Below are 15,673 nucleotides of genomic sequence, written 5' to 3'. Positions count from 1 at the left end.
TCACCATATCCAGCACACCTCCAATCCTGCCAGTGAGGGTGTTGGTTGTGTGCTGGAGATCTGCGAGGGTTACAGATGGTGATGGTGAGATCAGGGAGTGGGGCAAGAGAAGAGGAGACAGAGAAGGGGGAACAGTCATGCTTTCTTATCACTCTGATACCGTATAGTAATTCGATCCGTAAAGAGCACTGCTCGTCCCAAGACGAAAGGGAAATGAAAGAGAAAGCAAACATGAAGATGCAGGAAAGATTTCGATAGCGGGCTTTATTTTCATAGTGACTGCAAGCAACAGTCTCTGCGGAGCCGTGCATCCACGCGCTCTTTCAGCCTGCAGGGCGTCAGACCCAACCCAATATCCACACGTCAAGGGTGTTAGCTGTTGTTCTTTTAAGCAGAGCGAAGTTAGCACTCCTTAGCAGCCTGTGTGCAACCAGCATATGATATTCTGTCAGTATAGTTCAATTCACAGGAAGCTTTTTAATCCGTTAACATATCACACAGGCCGTTTGCCTCCTCAAGGAGTGAAAGCCCTCCAGATGCACATAGGGTGCGCTACATGAAGGTTGAACAGGGTATGCCACCCAGGTAGCTTGAAAGGTTGTCCAGGGTTTTGGGAGGGGCTTTAATGGGCGGAAGAAGGATCCAATGGCCGCGGCATCAGCATCAGCCAGAGGTGTCCGTCCTCGCCGCTGATCATGACAAGTTGGTAGGTTCCAAAAGACCTCGGGCAATTCCCCTTTAAGTGCAGTAGCGGTACAACGTCCAATTCTATGTGCAGTGCATTGAGCTGTGCTCACCTACTCTGTTAAACTCGTCGTTTCTGGAGCACACTACAAGATCCCCACACACATCTCACCCATGTTGTTGACAGCCCTGGAGGCATTGAAACTGGCGCCACTGCGAGGCCCAGAACTGGGGACACTGAATGCTAAACCTAATCCATTTTAGCCGCGGTGTAACTTTGCTGGCTCCACGAATGGCTAATGGACATCCTTCGATATCCCAAACGCCGATGGCCAACCCCTACGCCACCTGGATGGCGACTTCTGGAAGCCGATAGCGTTCAGTTGCTCATGAAGGGCGGCAAGCTTGCTGTCCCCGCCACTCCACTCTGCTGGCAATCATCAGAACATCAGAATATCAGAATAGAGATATGAAACGAAGCTCGTATTCAGTCCACAGCAATGGCCGTGCCCACCAGCTACTGTGACTCAAGAGAGCACACACAGAAACAGACGAAGGCCCTTCAATATCCAGCCAAACTCTCTTTTTTCTTGAAACAGAACTTGGGAAGCTTTTGGCTGCGCTAACCTCGTGTCCTTGTGCCCTCCACCAAGCGCAGTCATTAGCGTCGAAGTTGGACGGTGAATAAAGTAACCTCTCTTTCTTGCCTTCGATCCTGTTGCTTCATCAGCTTACAACCTAGCAGCACCGCTTCTTGGAGGTTCCGAACTGTCCTCTGTTGTTAGCCGACGTTTATCGCTTATCGATTCGCTCGTCTACCTAGCGCTTCTTAGAATCCGTATTGGTTAAATGATCCCTGAAAAATGACGACCTCTTCGTGTCCACGGCCTCTCGAGGCTCGACAAATGGATCCATCCTATGCTTTCGCTACACCTGCACCGCGAAAAAGACGCAGAAAAGCTGCTGGCAATGGTGCGGCCGACGACTGCTTTACCTGCGCTAATCGCAGTGTCCAATGCGATCGACGACGTCCATACTGCACCCAGTGTCTGGGTTTGGGTGTGCAGTGCTCGGGTTACAAGACCACCTTGACATGGGGAGTTGGCGTAGCTAGTCGAGGCAAACTGCGCGGGCTCTCCTGGCCTGTTTCTGGCTCCCAACAGGCTGCTTCTGCCACCGTCGCGGATTCCACTCGACAAGCAGCCGAAGCGGAACGCCGTCCTGCTCCGTCTTCGTTCCAAGTGCGTTCGGCCTCTAAGGAAGCCACCCGCCCGGCCTCAAAACGCCCTCGACTCAATCGACGGCCCAGGAAGGCCACCGCAGCGACCACTACCGATCCGCTGCTGCACGTCGATGTGACCATTTTTCCATCATCTGTCTCCTCTAACAATGGTATTTCTCAAACCAGCACACCCGCTGGGTCGTCGATGAAGTCTGCTCAACAGTCGCAGAGAGAGAACAAACGTCCGCTTCCTGTAAATTCCGCGGCTGCCGTGCTATCAAGTCGTCATAACCATGGCCGTGCTGTTCTTTTCCGAAGACCAAAGGCCGAGTCTGACCATGTCGAACCTTTACCTAAGAGCCCATGTCTCGATAGGACCCCCGCGCGTCCTCCCCACCTACGTGCTTCCCACCCAGCCATAAGCAATAGCGATATCAACAACATGTGTTCAAATTTAACTTCGGGAGTACAGGGATATAGCTTGGGGAATAGCTGGAATCATAATTCTTTCGCAAAATCTCAATTTGAAGCTCTTCCCCTCTGCCCGCAGAGGGATACATATTACGCGAATAACGAAGAACCGGAGGAAAGCGCAGACACAACCTTTCTTACCCAGTCGCTCAAAGAAGGATCTACGCCTCCCAATTGCTCTCTGCTAAATGCCAACCATCGAGACGCTAATACCCCAAACCAGACTTCATTTGTCCCACAGCCCATGCCCATGCAACTCATTGGCGGGACACCTCGCATGCAGTATCTCATCAGCTACTATGCAGAAGTCATATCCCCTGTTATCGTCGCTTTTGATAGCCCAGCAAACCCCTACCGCATGTTTATTCTCGAACTCGCCAAGAGTAGCGACACCCTACAGCATGCTATTGCTGCGCTTTCCTTGAGCAACCTCAGACAGCGGAAAATGCACAGCGGTTTGTCTGCGGGGAAAACGTTGCCAGTTCGCATGTCCTTGACCGCCCATTATCGTCTGGCAGGACTGTCTTGCGAGGAGGGACTTGGAAGACTAGGTGTCGAAGAGCAGCAGAAGGAAGAGTTATTCCACAAAGCAATGGCAATCAAATCACTGAATGCTCAGCTGGCACATCCTACCCAAAGGTTTGCGGACAGCGTCCTTGCCACGGTGCTCGTCCTGTGTCTTTTCCACATGTGTGATACAGGGGTTTCTAAGTTCCAACCTCAACTTGCTGGCGTAAAGAAGCTGCTTGCCCTGCGAAGGAGCGCTAATAGGAATTTCTCTAGCCTTGTAAAGTGGTATACACGTATGTTCGTTTGGTTCGATGTGATGACCGCAACCATCAACAATCGCGACTGCGAATTTACCGGTGACTACCTGGATATTGTTTCCAGCGGCAATGATGACTGGGCGTTTGCGAACCTAGCGGGATGCGATGGCTCAATGTTTAAAATGATCGGCCAGCTGGGCCGTCTGAACATGCTGAGCCAGGAGAGAGCAAAGGACCCTTGCTCTTCCGTGAATGAACAGCCTGTCGCAACAGCTCTTCTCCCACCGAACATGCTCCACAAAACCTCCCTGCCGCCCCCATTCAAAGAAACCTACAACAATACAAATCCAATCCAACTCCATGCGGAACATACCATTCAACAACCACCACCACCATCAATACCAGCGGACTTCGACTCCCGTGCAGAATTCTGGCGAGAATGGCAGGCGCTGCGCCAGAGACTCGAATCATGGCACCTCCAGCTGCCCGATGGCTACCACACAATAGGTTCCGCAACCATCGCCTCCCCATACCAGTACTCCGTATCCTCACCACTAACTCCCGCACATCTATCCCCCACAAACCTTTCCGACCTCTCTAACATTTCTGAATCCTTCCGTTACTCTGCTCTCCTCTATCTCGAACGCCTCGCAAACCCAAACCTCCCATCCTCCCACCCGCGCATCCAAAGGCTCGTCTCCGCCTCCCTCCATTACATCGGCGCCGTCAAGTCCGATGTCTACCTCCTCTGGCCGCTCTTCGTGACCGGCGCGGAGTGTACCCTCGAAGACCATCGCGCATTAATTCGCCAGCGCTGTTCTGATATTCAGAATGATTCAGGCTTTATCAACAATCTCGCCTCCCTGCGGGTGCTTGAGAAGATCTGGGCTGCAGATTCTGGTGATTGGAAGTCTGAGAAGCAGCAACCGACTTCCTCGGTGGCGATGGCTTCCACGGGCATGAAGGAGAATAGATCCCCTGAGCGTGGGGAGAACTTGGATACGGGATTTGGGGACGGCGCGGCTGTCAGTTTTATGCCACTGGCAGTCCCAGAAGGTGGTGAAGCGTTTAAATGGAGGAGAATTATGAATTTAGAGGGATTGGATGGAGAGTATATTGTGGTTTAAGGAGTTCGAAGTGTTTGTCCCAAGTGCGTATATAAGCTGTTGATTGGCGGGCAAGGTAAATCTTTTCCATCTCATGTAATGAAATAGCTCATTGGTGTATGTATATTTTATGTTTTAGGTATCTTGATATTTATCTCCTACGGTACATAGCTGCTTACAGACAATACGCACCTTACTGTGTTTCAACTCTTATCCTTTTTCACAAACCCAGCTGAGCGAATTGGTCTCTACAAATAATGACCTCAGGCAACTTGAGACATCTCTCCGTAGCCACACATCCCACGCTAGCTTGGCGGTTTGGCATATGCCCTACCGGCTTTATACTGCTTCACCTCGCACAAGTACCGTACAATACAATACCCGATATCAAATATGCACACACCTGCGTTGGCAGTTACATACACTATTCACGTAAGGATCGATTCTTTGAACGGTCTACTCCACACGCTACGCGATGTCTATTTTGCGCCCTCTCTTTCTTGCCAACGTGCGTGGAATCGTTACACACGCTTGTGTCACTCATTCCACGGGGGCCAGGCTGGGGGGTTGCTCATTGACATCTGTCAAGGTGGCTTTGGGTGACGGACAATATCATGACCTCCCTCTCCCCCCACCCGCCGGTGTGGGGAAGTCAGTTGAACTTTCTACTGTACGACACGATGATGTGCGAGGTCAGGGAGTACAGACTAAGAAACAAATCATCCATTGTTTCGTGTTCTGTGTGCTTTTATGTGTTACAGGAACAATGCCGGCCTTTTGTCCTGGGCTGCTGTGTGCGATACGAGTACATTGTTTCGTGCGATGCATTGCGTCGTGATGGGAAGTGATATCATTTAGTTATTTCTGGTAGCCGCGAGCGAGCGGAATTTGGGCATAATTTGGTAAACTTTTCTTTTTTTGTTAATTTGCTCTCTCATTTCTAAAGTAACACAAGTTTTATTAAAAGCGCTCTACGTCTTGTTACGTAGTTGGCTAGTATGTTCACCCTCCATTTTATATCGCTTATTTCCTTCCATAGATCATTGACCGTTGTCGAATGACAAAAACTCGACCTCTCAGTGACATGTCGGCGCATTGGAAATGTAACGGAAGGCTTTCCTTGTAATAACAGATGTAATACACGTTACTCATCTCTTCACTCACCTGCTTTTTCAGGAGGAGGAGGATGATGATGATGATCAAAATATCCGTACAAAGCAACAGAAGAAATTGGCAGGTCCATCCAGCTATCCATCCATGCATTGATTGCCCTGTTACTTCAGCGACAACTCACCCCCTTCGACAACTAGTCGAATAACTTCCTTATTCAACCCACGCCAATTCTTCTTGGCACTCAGGAGCCAGTACGACAGCGCAAATAACGTGCTCACTCCAAATATAGGAAGAGCATAGTTCATGTTCACCCCGTTCACGGGCAAGTAGTTGGGGAATGGCAGCCATATCGTCACGTAGCAGGTGTAGGCCAGAGCAAAGATATTGACAGGCAACCCCAGACGGCCCATCGTCCAGTCGCCAAATTGGAGATTCTTCTGCTTAAATCGTGCGTGGACCATGCAACTAATGGCAATGATGTATGAGGAAAAGAGGCCTATTGAGGAGAGGGCGATGAAGGCGCCGAAAGCGGCGGTGCTGGCGATGTTAAGGCAGGAGAGAACCATGACAATCACTATGGGGAGCCAGACGGCGCGGACAGGCACGGAGTGTTTTCGGTCGATCTGCATGAAGGCGTTAGTTAGATGTTCTGCTCTGAAAATAGTGTTGCCAGGGGAAGTGCGAAAGGAAGAGCTCATTTGGAAAAACGAAGTCATGAGCAACTCACATATGAGAACCACGATGGAAGACCACCATCGCGAGACCACGCCCATGTAAGGCGAGATGTCGACGCAATGCTGGCTAGATTCACTGCAAGGGAGATAATCAGGAGACCGCAGACCATAGCTGTGGCTGCACTGGTTGACCCGGTAGCTTGTTGGCAAATTTGGATGATCGGCGAGGGCGCAGTGAGGGCGTCCTCTATCGAACCCATCGTGAATAATATGGTCAAGATGATGGCGTAGGCAAAAATGCCGTTGATTGCAACGGTCCAGAACATGGACCGAGGAACAGCTTTTTTTGCACGACGCACTTCTTCGCTCATATGGACAGCTCCATCAAAGCCTTTGAGCTTGTTAGTAAAGTGGTCTAGCTTCGAGTATTTTGTGTATGTCTGGAAGGTGTGGGCAGTAGAGACAGGATTGATAGAAATGGGCATAAGAAATGGAAGGACGGACCAACGAATCCCCACGTCGGGGTCAGCAACCCCAGATTCCAAGATATGAACCCATTACTCCACCCTGAAGCGGAATCGCCCTGAAGAAAGACAAACCTTGCGGAATGGCGCGGTCCCATCCCAACCAGGATAGAGACGAAGACAATGAACAGCGAGACGTGCAAAATACCAGCCAGCAGCTCGATCCAGGGAATAACCCAAAAGGCATACATATTCATTAAGCCCTCGAAAATAAGCATAGCAAAAATAAACAAAGTCAGGTGCCATCTTTGGGGTTGATAACCCGGATAATTGGCCGTCACAACCCCTTGGAGCATGTTTGCAGTGGTATTAGCGACGCCGGCAAGCAGAGACACCCAGGCAAACCAAGTTATCCAGCCCTGCATCCACGTAATAAATCTTTTCTGATTAGGCGGCGCCAGATGATGTGTCCAGTGGTATTGCGCACCGGCAATTGGCTGCATTGAAGCCATTTCTGCCAAAGAGGCGGACTGCGCAAGAGCTCCGCAAACGACCACGATAATGCCCCATGAGAGCGCTCGAGGTCCACCGTTTGTAAAGGAACCTGTGAGATACCTAGCCAATGATTTCGTCAGCGAGGCTGCAGCATGCGTATATATATAACGCGAATTGGGAGTGTTGATATGTTGATTCGTAAACCTACAATGCCATGGTCTCCCAGCTTGACATAAACGTAAGGGCGAAGAAGAAGATCTGGGTGAAATTGAAGAGTTTCTATATTCTTCTATATTAGCTGGAGGAACTTTGCGCATTATCCGCCAAACTAGTTCTAGGGACATATATCGCACATACCTTAACTCTCACCTGGGCTCGGACAGTTTCGCCTGTGGTTCTACTCCGAGAAGGGGGAGACAGGCTGTCATCATTCCGGCCATGCGACGATTCAGATATCATATCGCCATTGTCCTCATGGGCCATAGCACCATTCTGCTTGTTCCAAAGTTGCAGTTCGCGATCCTCCATTCTTGACCCCCAAGCACTTCAATTGACTGCTGAGAAAGCTCTTGTTTGTGTGTTGATAGTTGGAGTGAGCGGGATACTAAACAGATGATAACAGGGCCAGGCGCGGCTGCTACTCAGGAGACAGAAGACGTCGGCAGCATCACTCAGTTGCAGCAGAGACAGTCAATCGATTGTGTGATTGTCAACCGTTGAGAAGAATCTGGCACAATCGGTATGTCTGCATGCAATATAAAAAAGACACAATAAAGGAAATGAAAAACAAGCCGCAAAAAAAAAAAAAAGACTGCCCTTGTGCTGCGTTCTGCAACGCAAGCTGCTTGCGCGCAACCAAGGGCTCTCAGAGCACACAGATACTCGATCTCGACCCGAATGGCCGCACTGCTGCGGGGAGCTCTGAACGTGTCAGACAGCAGGCCTCGTGGGAGAGAGCGACATGGCCCGGGTACACGATGCATTCTAGTTGTCGAGAACCTCCCAGACTGTCAAAACAAATTCATCTTGCTGCTTGCAGGTTTTCTTCACAGCCGACAAGCGGATGGAAAAAGCATTTGGTTCTTAGCCGAAACCCCAAGGGTCTCACCGCAATCCCAAAAACCCACGGAACATTTCCCAGCTTTTCGAGGACAACAAATTAAGTGAGGGCGCACAAGATCCACCAAACAGTGCAGTATGGGCTATGCGTCATCCTATGGCTGCCCAGAAGTGTGATGTGTACGACATACAGCTTTCCGGTTGTCCATTCAGCGCTCACCGTCAAGCCTCTGAACCATGATTTCAAGCATCTGTGTCGCTGATCCAGCCGGCGAGCCGAAGTCTCAACAGCACGCTGTGTCGCTGGACGAATGAGGCCCGATGAGCGCGTTGGCATTTCCCTTTTTTTGCCCTGGGCCTCCTAGAGTATGCTCGCATGGCTCCTAGCATACTGGATGGTTCGGATTGGGCTGCGCGATGTTGGGAGTGTGGGAGGGAATGGAGGTTTGCTCCTAATAATAGTTAAACCAACTTCGATCCCTTTTGAGCCCAATCCGGCGCATCAGCCTTGTCTGTGCAATGATATATATTCTCATATAAGACAGCCACCTGCTGTGGAGTTGGATCTTGAACTCGGCATCTATGAAGCCGTATCTGTTTAAAATTCTTCCAGCGTCGTAGAGGGGAGAATCTCCGCTCTTTGGTGGGCCGCAATGGGGCAGCGAGAGGAGGTTCTTAGTCCGCCTTTCTTGAAAGTTACTCCTACCGACCACGGCGCTTGGGTTATCCTGTCCAGTTGCATCCTCCTTATTCTGACCGTCATCGTGGTGCTCGTGACTCTGATATCACGGGCAAGAGTGCTTCGCAAACTGGTTTTATGTGACTTGTTACTCTCCTTAGCTACGGTTGTGTTCTCCAAATTTAGTCCATTCTTCCGAAGCATTTTACTGACTTGGTTTTGTTGTTCCTAGATACTTCTGTTTGTTGAGACCATATCGAATAAATTTCGCTTGTTCAAATGGCCTCGGTCGGCATCCCAATGCCCTAAGCGAGAAATTATTCCAGTCGTTTGCTAAGGTATGTGCTGCCTTTGCCCAACCCCCCCCCCCCCCCCCTCCTCTCATCCAGAGTTAGTATCGCTTATTTCATGGGAATAGTTCTTCTATGCTAGCCAAATCCTTGCTATCGCATCGTTGGCTTGCTCCAAAGTTGCCCTGGCTTTACTTATCATTTACATCAAGCCACTGAGTGCTGTCCTATATGCGTGTCGCTGTCTCATTGCAGCTATCGCCGCCTGGGGGGTAACGGGAATCATTGCCTTAGCAGCTCAGTGCGATCCCCCTCGGCCGTGGGATTTCAGTGACGGAAGATGCGTAAACCAGCAGGCCCTATATACTGCACTTGATACGCTAAGCATTATCACCGATATTGCTCTCATCATATTGCCGTTCTTCCTGGTATTTCAGGTTCAACTTCCCACTCGAAAACGACTAACGATTGTGAGCTTCTTCTGCATGCGGATATTGTAAGGGAACTCCAACAGCTACCTCCCCGGTTACTAGCCCACTTTACTTTTGGAACTCGCTTACATTCTTCAACTCATAGTGTTCCCCTTTTCACGATATTCTCCTTAGCCTCGCAAAACCAGTATTTCAGCTCAAGGCCTCTCGACAAAACATGGCATGCTGTGCGACCTACTATCTGGGCACAAGCAACGCTCTGCATATCAATAATTACAACATGCATCCCGAGCTTGAAACGTGTCATGGCAGACCTCCAAACAGGGCTGATGGCCGGCAGGGTGACCGAATTTTTGGAGCTGTCCATATCTGGCGGGTCGAACTCTGCAACAGCCGGCCAAGTCAATAATAATTCAGGGCAAAAGACGACGCAAGCAAGGCGAAGCTTAACGACTGTGTATGGTGCGGGGACGATCGACCAAAATAGTGGCAAAGCCCTGCATCATTACGAGAAGAGTGGCCAGAGAATTCGGAAAGGGTACAGGAATTCCATCCTGCTACGGAGGGGAGCGGATCCAAAAAATAAAAGTCTGAGCGGCGGAGCCGAGAAAAACGATGAGATGACAAAACAGGGCGAGCCAGGCCAAGAAGAACGAACACAGAGTATGCCAAATCCCAACAATGCGATCGTGCAGACGATTGGATATGAAGTACGGTATGATCGAGAGGGGGAACAAAGGGAGAGCAATGACCAACTTTGTAGCGGTGCAGATCATCTGCATCATGCAGCTTCATCACAACAATAACCATTAAATAATGAATGAATAAATAAATAGAAATTCTGAACCCTGATTTTCGTAATGTGGCTCCTCCGTTTGTTCGATCGTGTGTCCCGTCTGCAAGTCTTCGTTTTGCTTGCTGGAGCACGTTCTGAGCAAAGCCCTCTCTTCGCTCTAGCTTTGTCAAAAGTCAACATTGTTACCACGCTACGACTCTTGGTAGGAGTAAATGCACTGGGGACCAACGCCACACAAAGCTCTGCGAGCATACAAATTCCAAAGAAAAGCTTATCCCAAACCTGTTGACACTAGCAATAAGCATCGAGCAGGGATGCCATCATGGTCCGGGTACTGGACCCTAACTTTAAGCTTCAACATCAACGTCGATCGGTAGATCGATAAAGAAAAGCCATCGACAAGGAAAATAACCTTCAAAGCAGGGATCCGGGTTTTGGATTTAGACTCCTTATTCAGGGCAGAAAATGTTATACGTCTCCTTGGAGAGAGGGGGTCATTATCATTGTCATGACAAAGAAATGCAAATATTGTCTGTCGGCGGACGTAGCAGGCAAGCAGGTAGGCGATTATTTTGCTTTTTTTCTTCTCAGCCAGACTGTTTAAACTGGATTGTTGGGCCAGTCGCTATCCGCGGCGAGCGCAGGCTATAAAGGGCCTGGTCCTGGTGCAGTTCTTGGGTCCACGTATCAACTGCCATTTGACTAAGCATACTAGTATTGCTCTGCCTCGGGAGGCGATACGGGAGATGCATTCATTAGATCGTCGCTTGGCTGATGTGCCCCGTACATGTAGGTATGCATACGAGTAAAGAGGGACGAAGGGCAAGCATTCAGGATACCCTCATCCGACGAAGATGCGGAGTGCGACGATGGTGGAAGTTGAGCCGGGCCGCTGATTAAATTTCGGAGGCGGCTTGGCTGGACAGGTGGTTAGGTAAGCACGATATCAACCTCAGCAATTCCGTAGTAAATCAATGAACTTTCAACACCGAGTCGAGCCTTGATGGCTTGTCCATAGGTGTCCCCCCAGCAGCATTTCGGTTTCTGAGAATGCGAGAAACCGGATGGACGAAGTTTCATGCACCATGCCAGAGTGGCTACACAGGAGACAAACTCATCACAACCTGAGCCCGGCTTTCTCACGAGGTTTCTGCATGCGTTCTTGAACTTTTCGTCCCACGTTTGAGATCCCCCGAAATGTGTAACCATAGCGAGGGCGCTTCTGGTCATGTATGTTTAGCACGACATTCTCCGCATGGTTTGCCTGGCTAGCGTGGTGGTTTCAGTGTCGACATCAAACACCGACGATCAAACAGGTATGTATGTATGGATGTATGGATGTATGTACCCATTCAAGCCGGGTCTGGATCCGTCAATGTTTGCTATCTGCCAGCTTGCACCCACGGATTCCGTTGAATTGTCCTCTGCGACTCGGCCTCCTGGTTGGTTTTTTACACGTACATACCTGTCCGAAGAAATTTCCCCGTGAGTGTAATGAGTGTAATTGTTGATATGCTGCTATTCAGTTACGAGAGTCGAGCACAGCGGCAATAGAACCTTGCCAGGTAGTTTTAACAGTGGGAGGGGGGAATGGGGGGTTAAGCACGAAGAATACCATGAGAGCTGGGGCTATATTCTCATTGCGATTTCCAGGAACAAGCATGATTCCTCTTATAGCTCCAACAATGTAGAGAACGCAGACGCTTGGGCCTCGAAGATTGGGCAGACAGGCCGTCCAATTGACCATCTACTTACTGTCCCTCATACCGGCTTGCCAGATACGACTCTTCAACACCTACGGGAACACTGGCACCGAGAAATCCTCGTGTTTACTACCCCATGCAAACTCGGAAAATATATCTGCAGTACGGCCTTGCATCATGTCATCAGCGACAACAACCAAAGAACAGAAAGCATTCACCCAGTGGACTCTCCCCGCCTCGTGGTACCATTCGACCCAGCTCTATGAAGCGGAACGGCGTGCTATATTCTCCCAGAAATGGCTGCAGATCACCCATGCAAACCGCTTCACCGATCCGGGAGATTTTGCGAGTTATGAAATGGCTGGGTATCCTTTCTTCATCATTAAAGGTCGCAGCGGTGAATTGAGAGCGTTCCACAATGTCTGCCGACATAGGGCTTTTCCTGTTGTGAAAGGGAAGTCCGGGAAGGGTAAGAAGATTCTTTCGTGTGGATATCACGGTAAGTTTTGTTGGCGTACCTTATTAACCCTTATACCCAGGGACTGACAAACACAATCAGGTTGGTCCTACGGCTTGAATGGCAAACTTGCCAAAGCTCCCCGGTTCCAAAATTTACCCGATTTCAATGCGGAAAACTATTCTCTATTCCCCATCCATCTCCATATCGACCGATGCGGCTTTGTCTGGGTAAATCTAGACGCTCAAGACGTCCCGTCCGTGTCATGGGACGAGCAATGCGGGGCAGTCGATGCTCAAGAGCGGCTTGGTGTTTTCGAAATGGAGAAGTATTCGTACCATCACTCATGGGAATTCGAGGCAGAGTACAATTGGAAGACGATGGTTGACAACTACAACGAGGTATGTTACCTTAGAGCCATTTTTAATCCAGCCATCCTCCCAAGTTAGAAAAGAGAAAGAGAAAGCAAAACGTTTCATCGCAAAATAGCACACTCACACAAACCCAACTCTTTCTAACCCATCCAGTGCTACCACTGCCCCGTCGCCCATCCCGGCATCGCGGCAACCACAGACCTAAAAAACTACAGCGTGGCCACTGAACAGGGCTTCATCGCGCACTTCGCGCGCCCCAAGCCCGAATACGCTGCGGATAACAACTCGAACGTGGCCCCGACCTACGTCTTCCCCAGCTCCGCCATCACTATCAACTCCGTCTACCTGTACCTCACGCGCTGCGTGCCGCTGGGCGCCACCAGCGTGCGCATGGAGTACGAAATCTACCGCCACGCCGGGTGCGCGGACGAGGAGTTCGCAGCGATGGACGCATTCATGAAGCAGATCGAAGAGGAGGACCGCGTGCTGTGCTCGCTGGTGCAGGCGAATTTGAACGTGGGCGTGTATCGGAGCGGGCCGCTACATCCGCGTGAGGAGATGGGGGTGGCATATGTGAAGGGCCTGGTCAAGCGAGCCGTCATGGCGCATGTGCAGCGGGAGAAGGAGGCTGGTGTTGAGATATGGCCGGCTGCGGTGGGGAGGGAGGATGGGGCGCCGAACCCGGAGGCCGAGGAAGAAGAGGCGTTTTGTAAAACGCTGTGCAATGGGGGGTCTTTGGAAGAGTTGTCTTGGTAAGACGGGGTGGGGAGTGCGATATTCACCTTCATCCGGGGAGTTAGACGTAGGGATGGCTAGCTATCACCAAGGGTTGTTCTAATTTTAACCGTGGGGGCCTGGATGAATAGCTAAGTCCTGACCCAGGGCTCGATATTTCCCCATGCACAAGGGACACGCAATACTATTTATTGTATCAAGGCCGGTATGACCCGCACAACAAAATGTATTGCCCTTTGATAACCAGTCCAGTATTTTGAGAGCGCATTTGAACATACTGTAGCTACATTTATCTGATCGTGAGTAGTAGTGGGGACTCCGAATCCTCAAACATAGCAGCACACATAAAGTATTAGCTCATTATCGATATGTTTCTATCCGACAGCACGGCTTCTTGTTTTGTACTATACTTTCTCTATGGCTTATTCTCCAGGCAAACCAAAGAAAGGTACATTGCTTAAACATGGGAACTCCTGAATCCATGCCACCCAAGATCCATCCACCCCCCAATCCCCCCTTGGCAATTCCAAACACGGCACCCTCATTACCACCATCACATCACATCACGTCGTATCAAATCACACACATCCAGCACACGCCGCTTCAGCGCTCGCGAGCAACGACCTCGCCCCACGCACAATCTTTCTCTCTCTGTCTCTCTCTCTCCCTCTCTCTGAAAAACCCAGATCAAAGGCCTTAACCTTCCCAAACCACCTGATTGGTCCCCCTTGGCGCAAGCTTGTCGGCGCTCCGGCTTGGCCACCCGTTCGTTCACGATGGATCGAACCCGCAGCGGACTGTGCAAGGGGAGGCTTGCATCCGCGGCTAACGAGCGTGTTTGATTGGGTACGTCACGCTGCCGATGGAACTGTTGGACGTAACTGTGTACTAGTGTGTATGTACGTATGTATGTATGTATGGGGGCGGGCGGGCAGGCGGGAAGGCGGGGTCAGCGGGGTTAGCAGGGTCAGAAGACATCGCTGGGATGTGCTCGGGCTGCAGATGAGGGGCAGTGGCGTTCATGAGGGGCGGCTTTCTGGGCTGGAAAATGGAGGAGGTATTGTTAAGATTGGGTGACGGGGGGAATTCCTTGGGGTTTGGGGTGAAATAATTAATAGATTCCGCTCTGGTATTATGTATTTATATTTACAGACAAAGAGTGTACGGGAGGTATATACAGGTACGGCTGGCTAACGGGAACTGATAGGTCCCCTTCAAACAGGTAAAAGGTGCCGAAAGAAGGGTGGTGGCTAGGTGGATATATACGTATGTTTGTGTGTATATGTGTATGTATGTATTGAGGATATATGTAGTTCGAGGTCAGGACACTCAGAGAAGGCGAAAGACAGGTTAGGTTTTCAAACATGAATATAAAATAAAGAATAGACAAAAAATATATATAAAGAGCAAATAACGCAGAATAATTAAATAGAGCAGGGGAAAAAAATGGTGAGAGGAACCAAAACAGCAGTGGTATCATCGAAGGAAACGAATGCAACCAGGACAACAGTAACAAGCTCTTTTAACAGGAAATATGAAAAAAAAAAAAAAAAGCAAAAACTAAAATAAACGACCAATCCTAATCCACATAGAGAGGAAAACTTCAAAACAGCAAAAATAGACGCGAGTACCACGATGGCTCAAGAGTGTATGCTATCAATTGAATTTGCGAACATGGGATGGACATATATGAGACAGCCAACAGCCAGCTACCAACACAGCACAACGATGAACCAAACACACGGATAACCGGCCCAGATCCAAGCTAGGTTAAAAGAGAGGTAGGAGGAATGAAGGAAGTACCCAGCGAGGGGGTGAGAAGAAGAAAATAATAAAATATATAAACCGATGGACCGGGGCCGAGGAGGGGGAGGGACGGTGGAGGACGGCGATGACGTCCGCGATCTATAAAAAGGAGGGGCGAGTAGAGTGAGGGGAGTTTATCCCACGACACCCATAATCCTAGGAACGAAAACAAAAAAAAATAGGCTCATAACCAAAAATGAAAGGGGGCAGCTAGACGATACAACACCGCGCATTGTGATGGAGCGCGGGCTGCACTTAGCAGATCCCCGCTGCCTGGGCGACGAAGGCAGACTGGTGGGTGTGGGTACGGAGAGGTGTTGTCATTGATATGACGTGGGAGGGTTGGG

At 49.9% G+C, this 15,673-nt stretch overlaps 5 protein-coding genes across 5 annotated transcripts; 3 read left to right on the top strand and 2 right to left on the bottom strand.

The window, feature by feature from the left end:
- Window positions 1-1,547: 1,547 nt before the first annotated feature.
- Window positions 1,548-4,271, top strand: HCBG_06294 (uncharacterized protein; the record flags this gene model as incomplete). The annotated part of the gene is made up of 1 exon (XM_045433343.1): window positions 1,548-4,271. One exon carries the CDS (start codon window positions 1,548-1,550, stop codon window positions 4,269-4,271), a length of 2,724 nt encoding a protein of 907 aa, XP_045285656.1.
- A 1,002-nt stretch (window positions 4,272-5,273) lies between these two features.
- Window positions 5,274-7,524, bottom strand: HCBG_06293 (uncharacterized protein; the record flags this gene model as incomplete). Its single annotated transcript, XM_045433342.1, has 7 exons — window positions 5,274-5,369; window positions 5,415-5,497; window positions 5,545-5,986; window positions 6,091-6,428; window positions 6,824-7,116; window positions 7,205-7,275; window positions 7,354-7,524. The coding sequence occupies 7 exons, from the start codon at window positions 7,522-7,524 to the stop codon at window positions 5,274-5,276; spliced, it is 1,494 nt and encodes a 497-aa protein (XP_045285655.1).
- A 1,184-nt stretch (window positions 7,525-8,708) lies between these two features.
- HCBG_06292 (uncharacterized protein) lies at window positions 8,709-10,261 on the top strand (the record flags this gene model as incomplete). The annotated part of the gene is made up of 4 exons (XM_045433341.1): window positions 8,709-8,881; window positions 8,967-9,072; window positions 9,153-9,520; window positions 9,601-10,261. 4 exons carry the CDS (start codon window positions 8,709-8,711, stop codon window positions 10,259-10,261), a joined length of 1,308 nt encoding a protein of 435 aa, XP_045285654.1.
- Window positions 10,262-10,962: 701 nt separating this feature from the next.
- Window positions 10,963-11,460, bottom strand: HCBG_06291 (uncharacterized protein; the record flags this gene model as incomplete). Its single annotated transcript, XM_045433340.1, has 2 exons — window positions 10,963-11,169; window positions 11,203-11,460. 2 exons carry the CDS (start codon window positions 11,458-11,460, stop codon window positions 10,963-10,965), a joined length of 465 nt encoding a protein of 154 aa, XP_045285653.1.
- Window positions 11,461-12,131: 671 nt separating this feature from the next.
- HCBG_06290 (Rieske domain-containing protein) lies at window positions 12,132-14,874 on the top strand (the record flags this gene model as incomplete). Its single annotated transcript, XM_045433339.1, has 7 exons — window positions 12,132-12,453; window positions 12,514-12,812; window positions 12,939-13,537; window positions 13,954-13,968; window positions 14,207-14,366; window positions 14,673-14,700; window positions 14,834-14,874. The coding sequence occupies 7 exons, from the start codon at window positions 12,132-12,134 to the stop codon at window positions 14,872-14,874; spliced, it is 1,464 nt and encodes a 487-aa protein (XP_045285652.1).
- Window positions 14,875-15,673: the final 799 nt, after the last annotated feature.

This window comes from Histoplasma capsulatum (assembly GCF_000150115.1).
Source record: "Histoplasma capsulatum G186AR genomic scaffold supercont2.9, whole genome shotgun sequence".
Taxonomy (NCBI): domain Eukaryota; kingdom Fungi; phylum Ascomycota; class Eurotiomycetes; order Onygenales; family Ajellomycetaceae; genus Histoplasma; species Histoplasma capsulatum.
The sequence above is the reverse complement of the archived record's forward strand: the minus strand, read 5'-3'. Positions and strand labels throughout refer to the sequence as shown.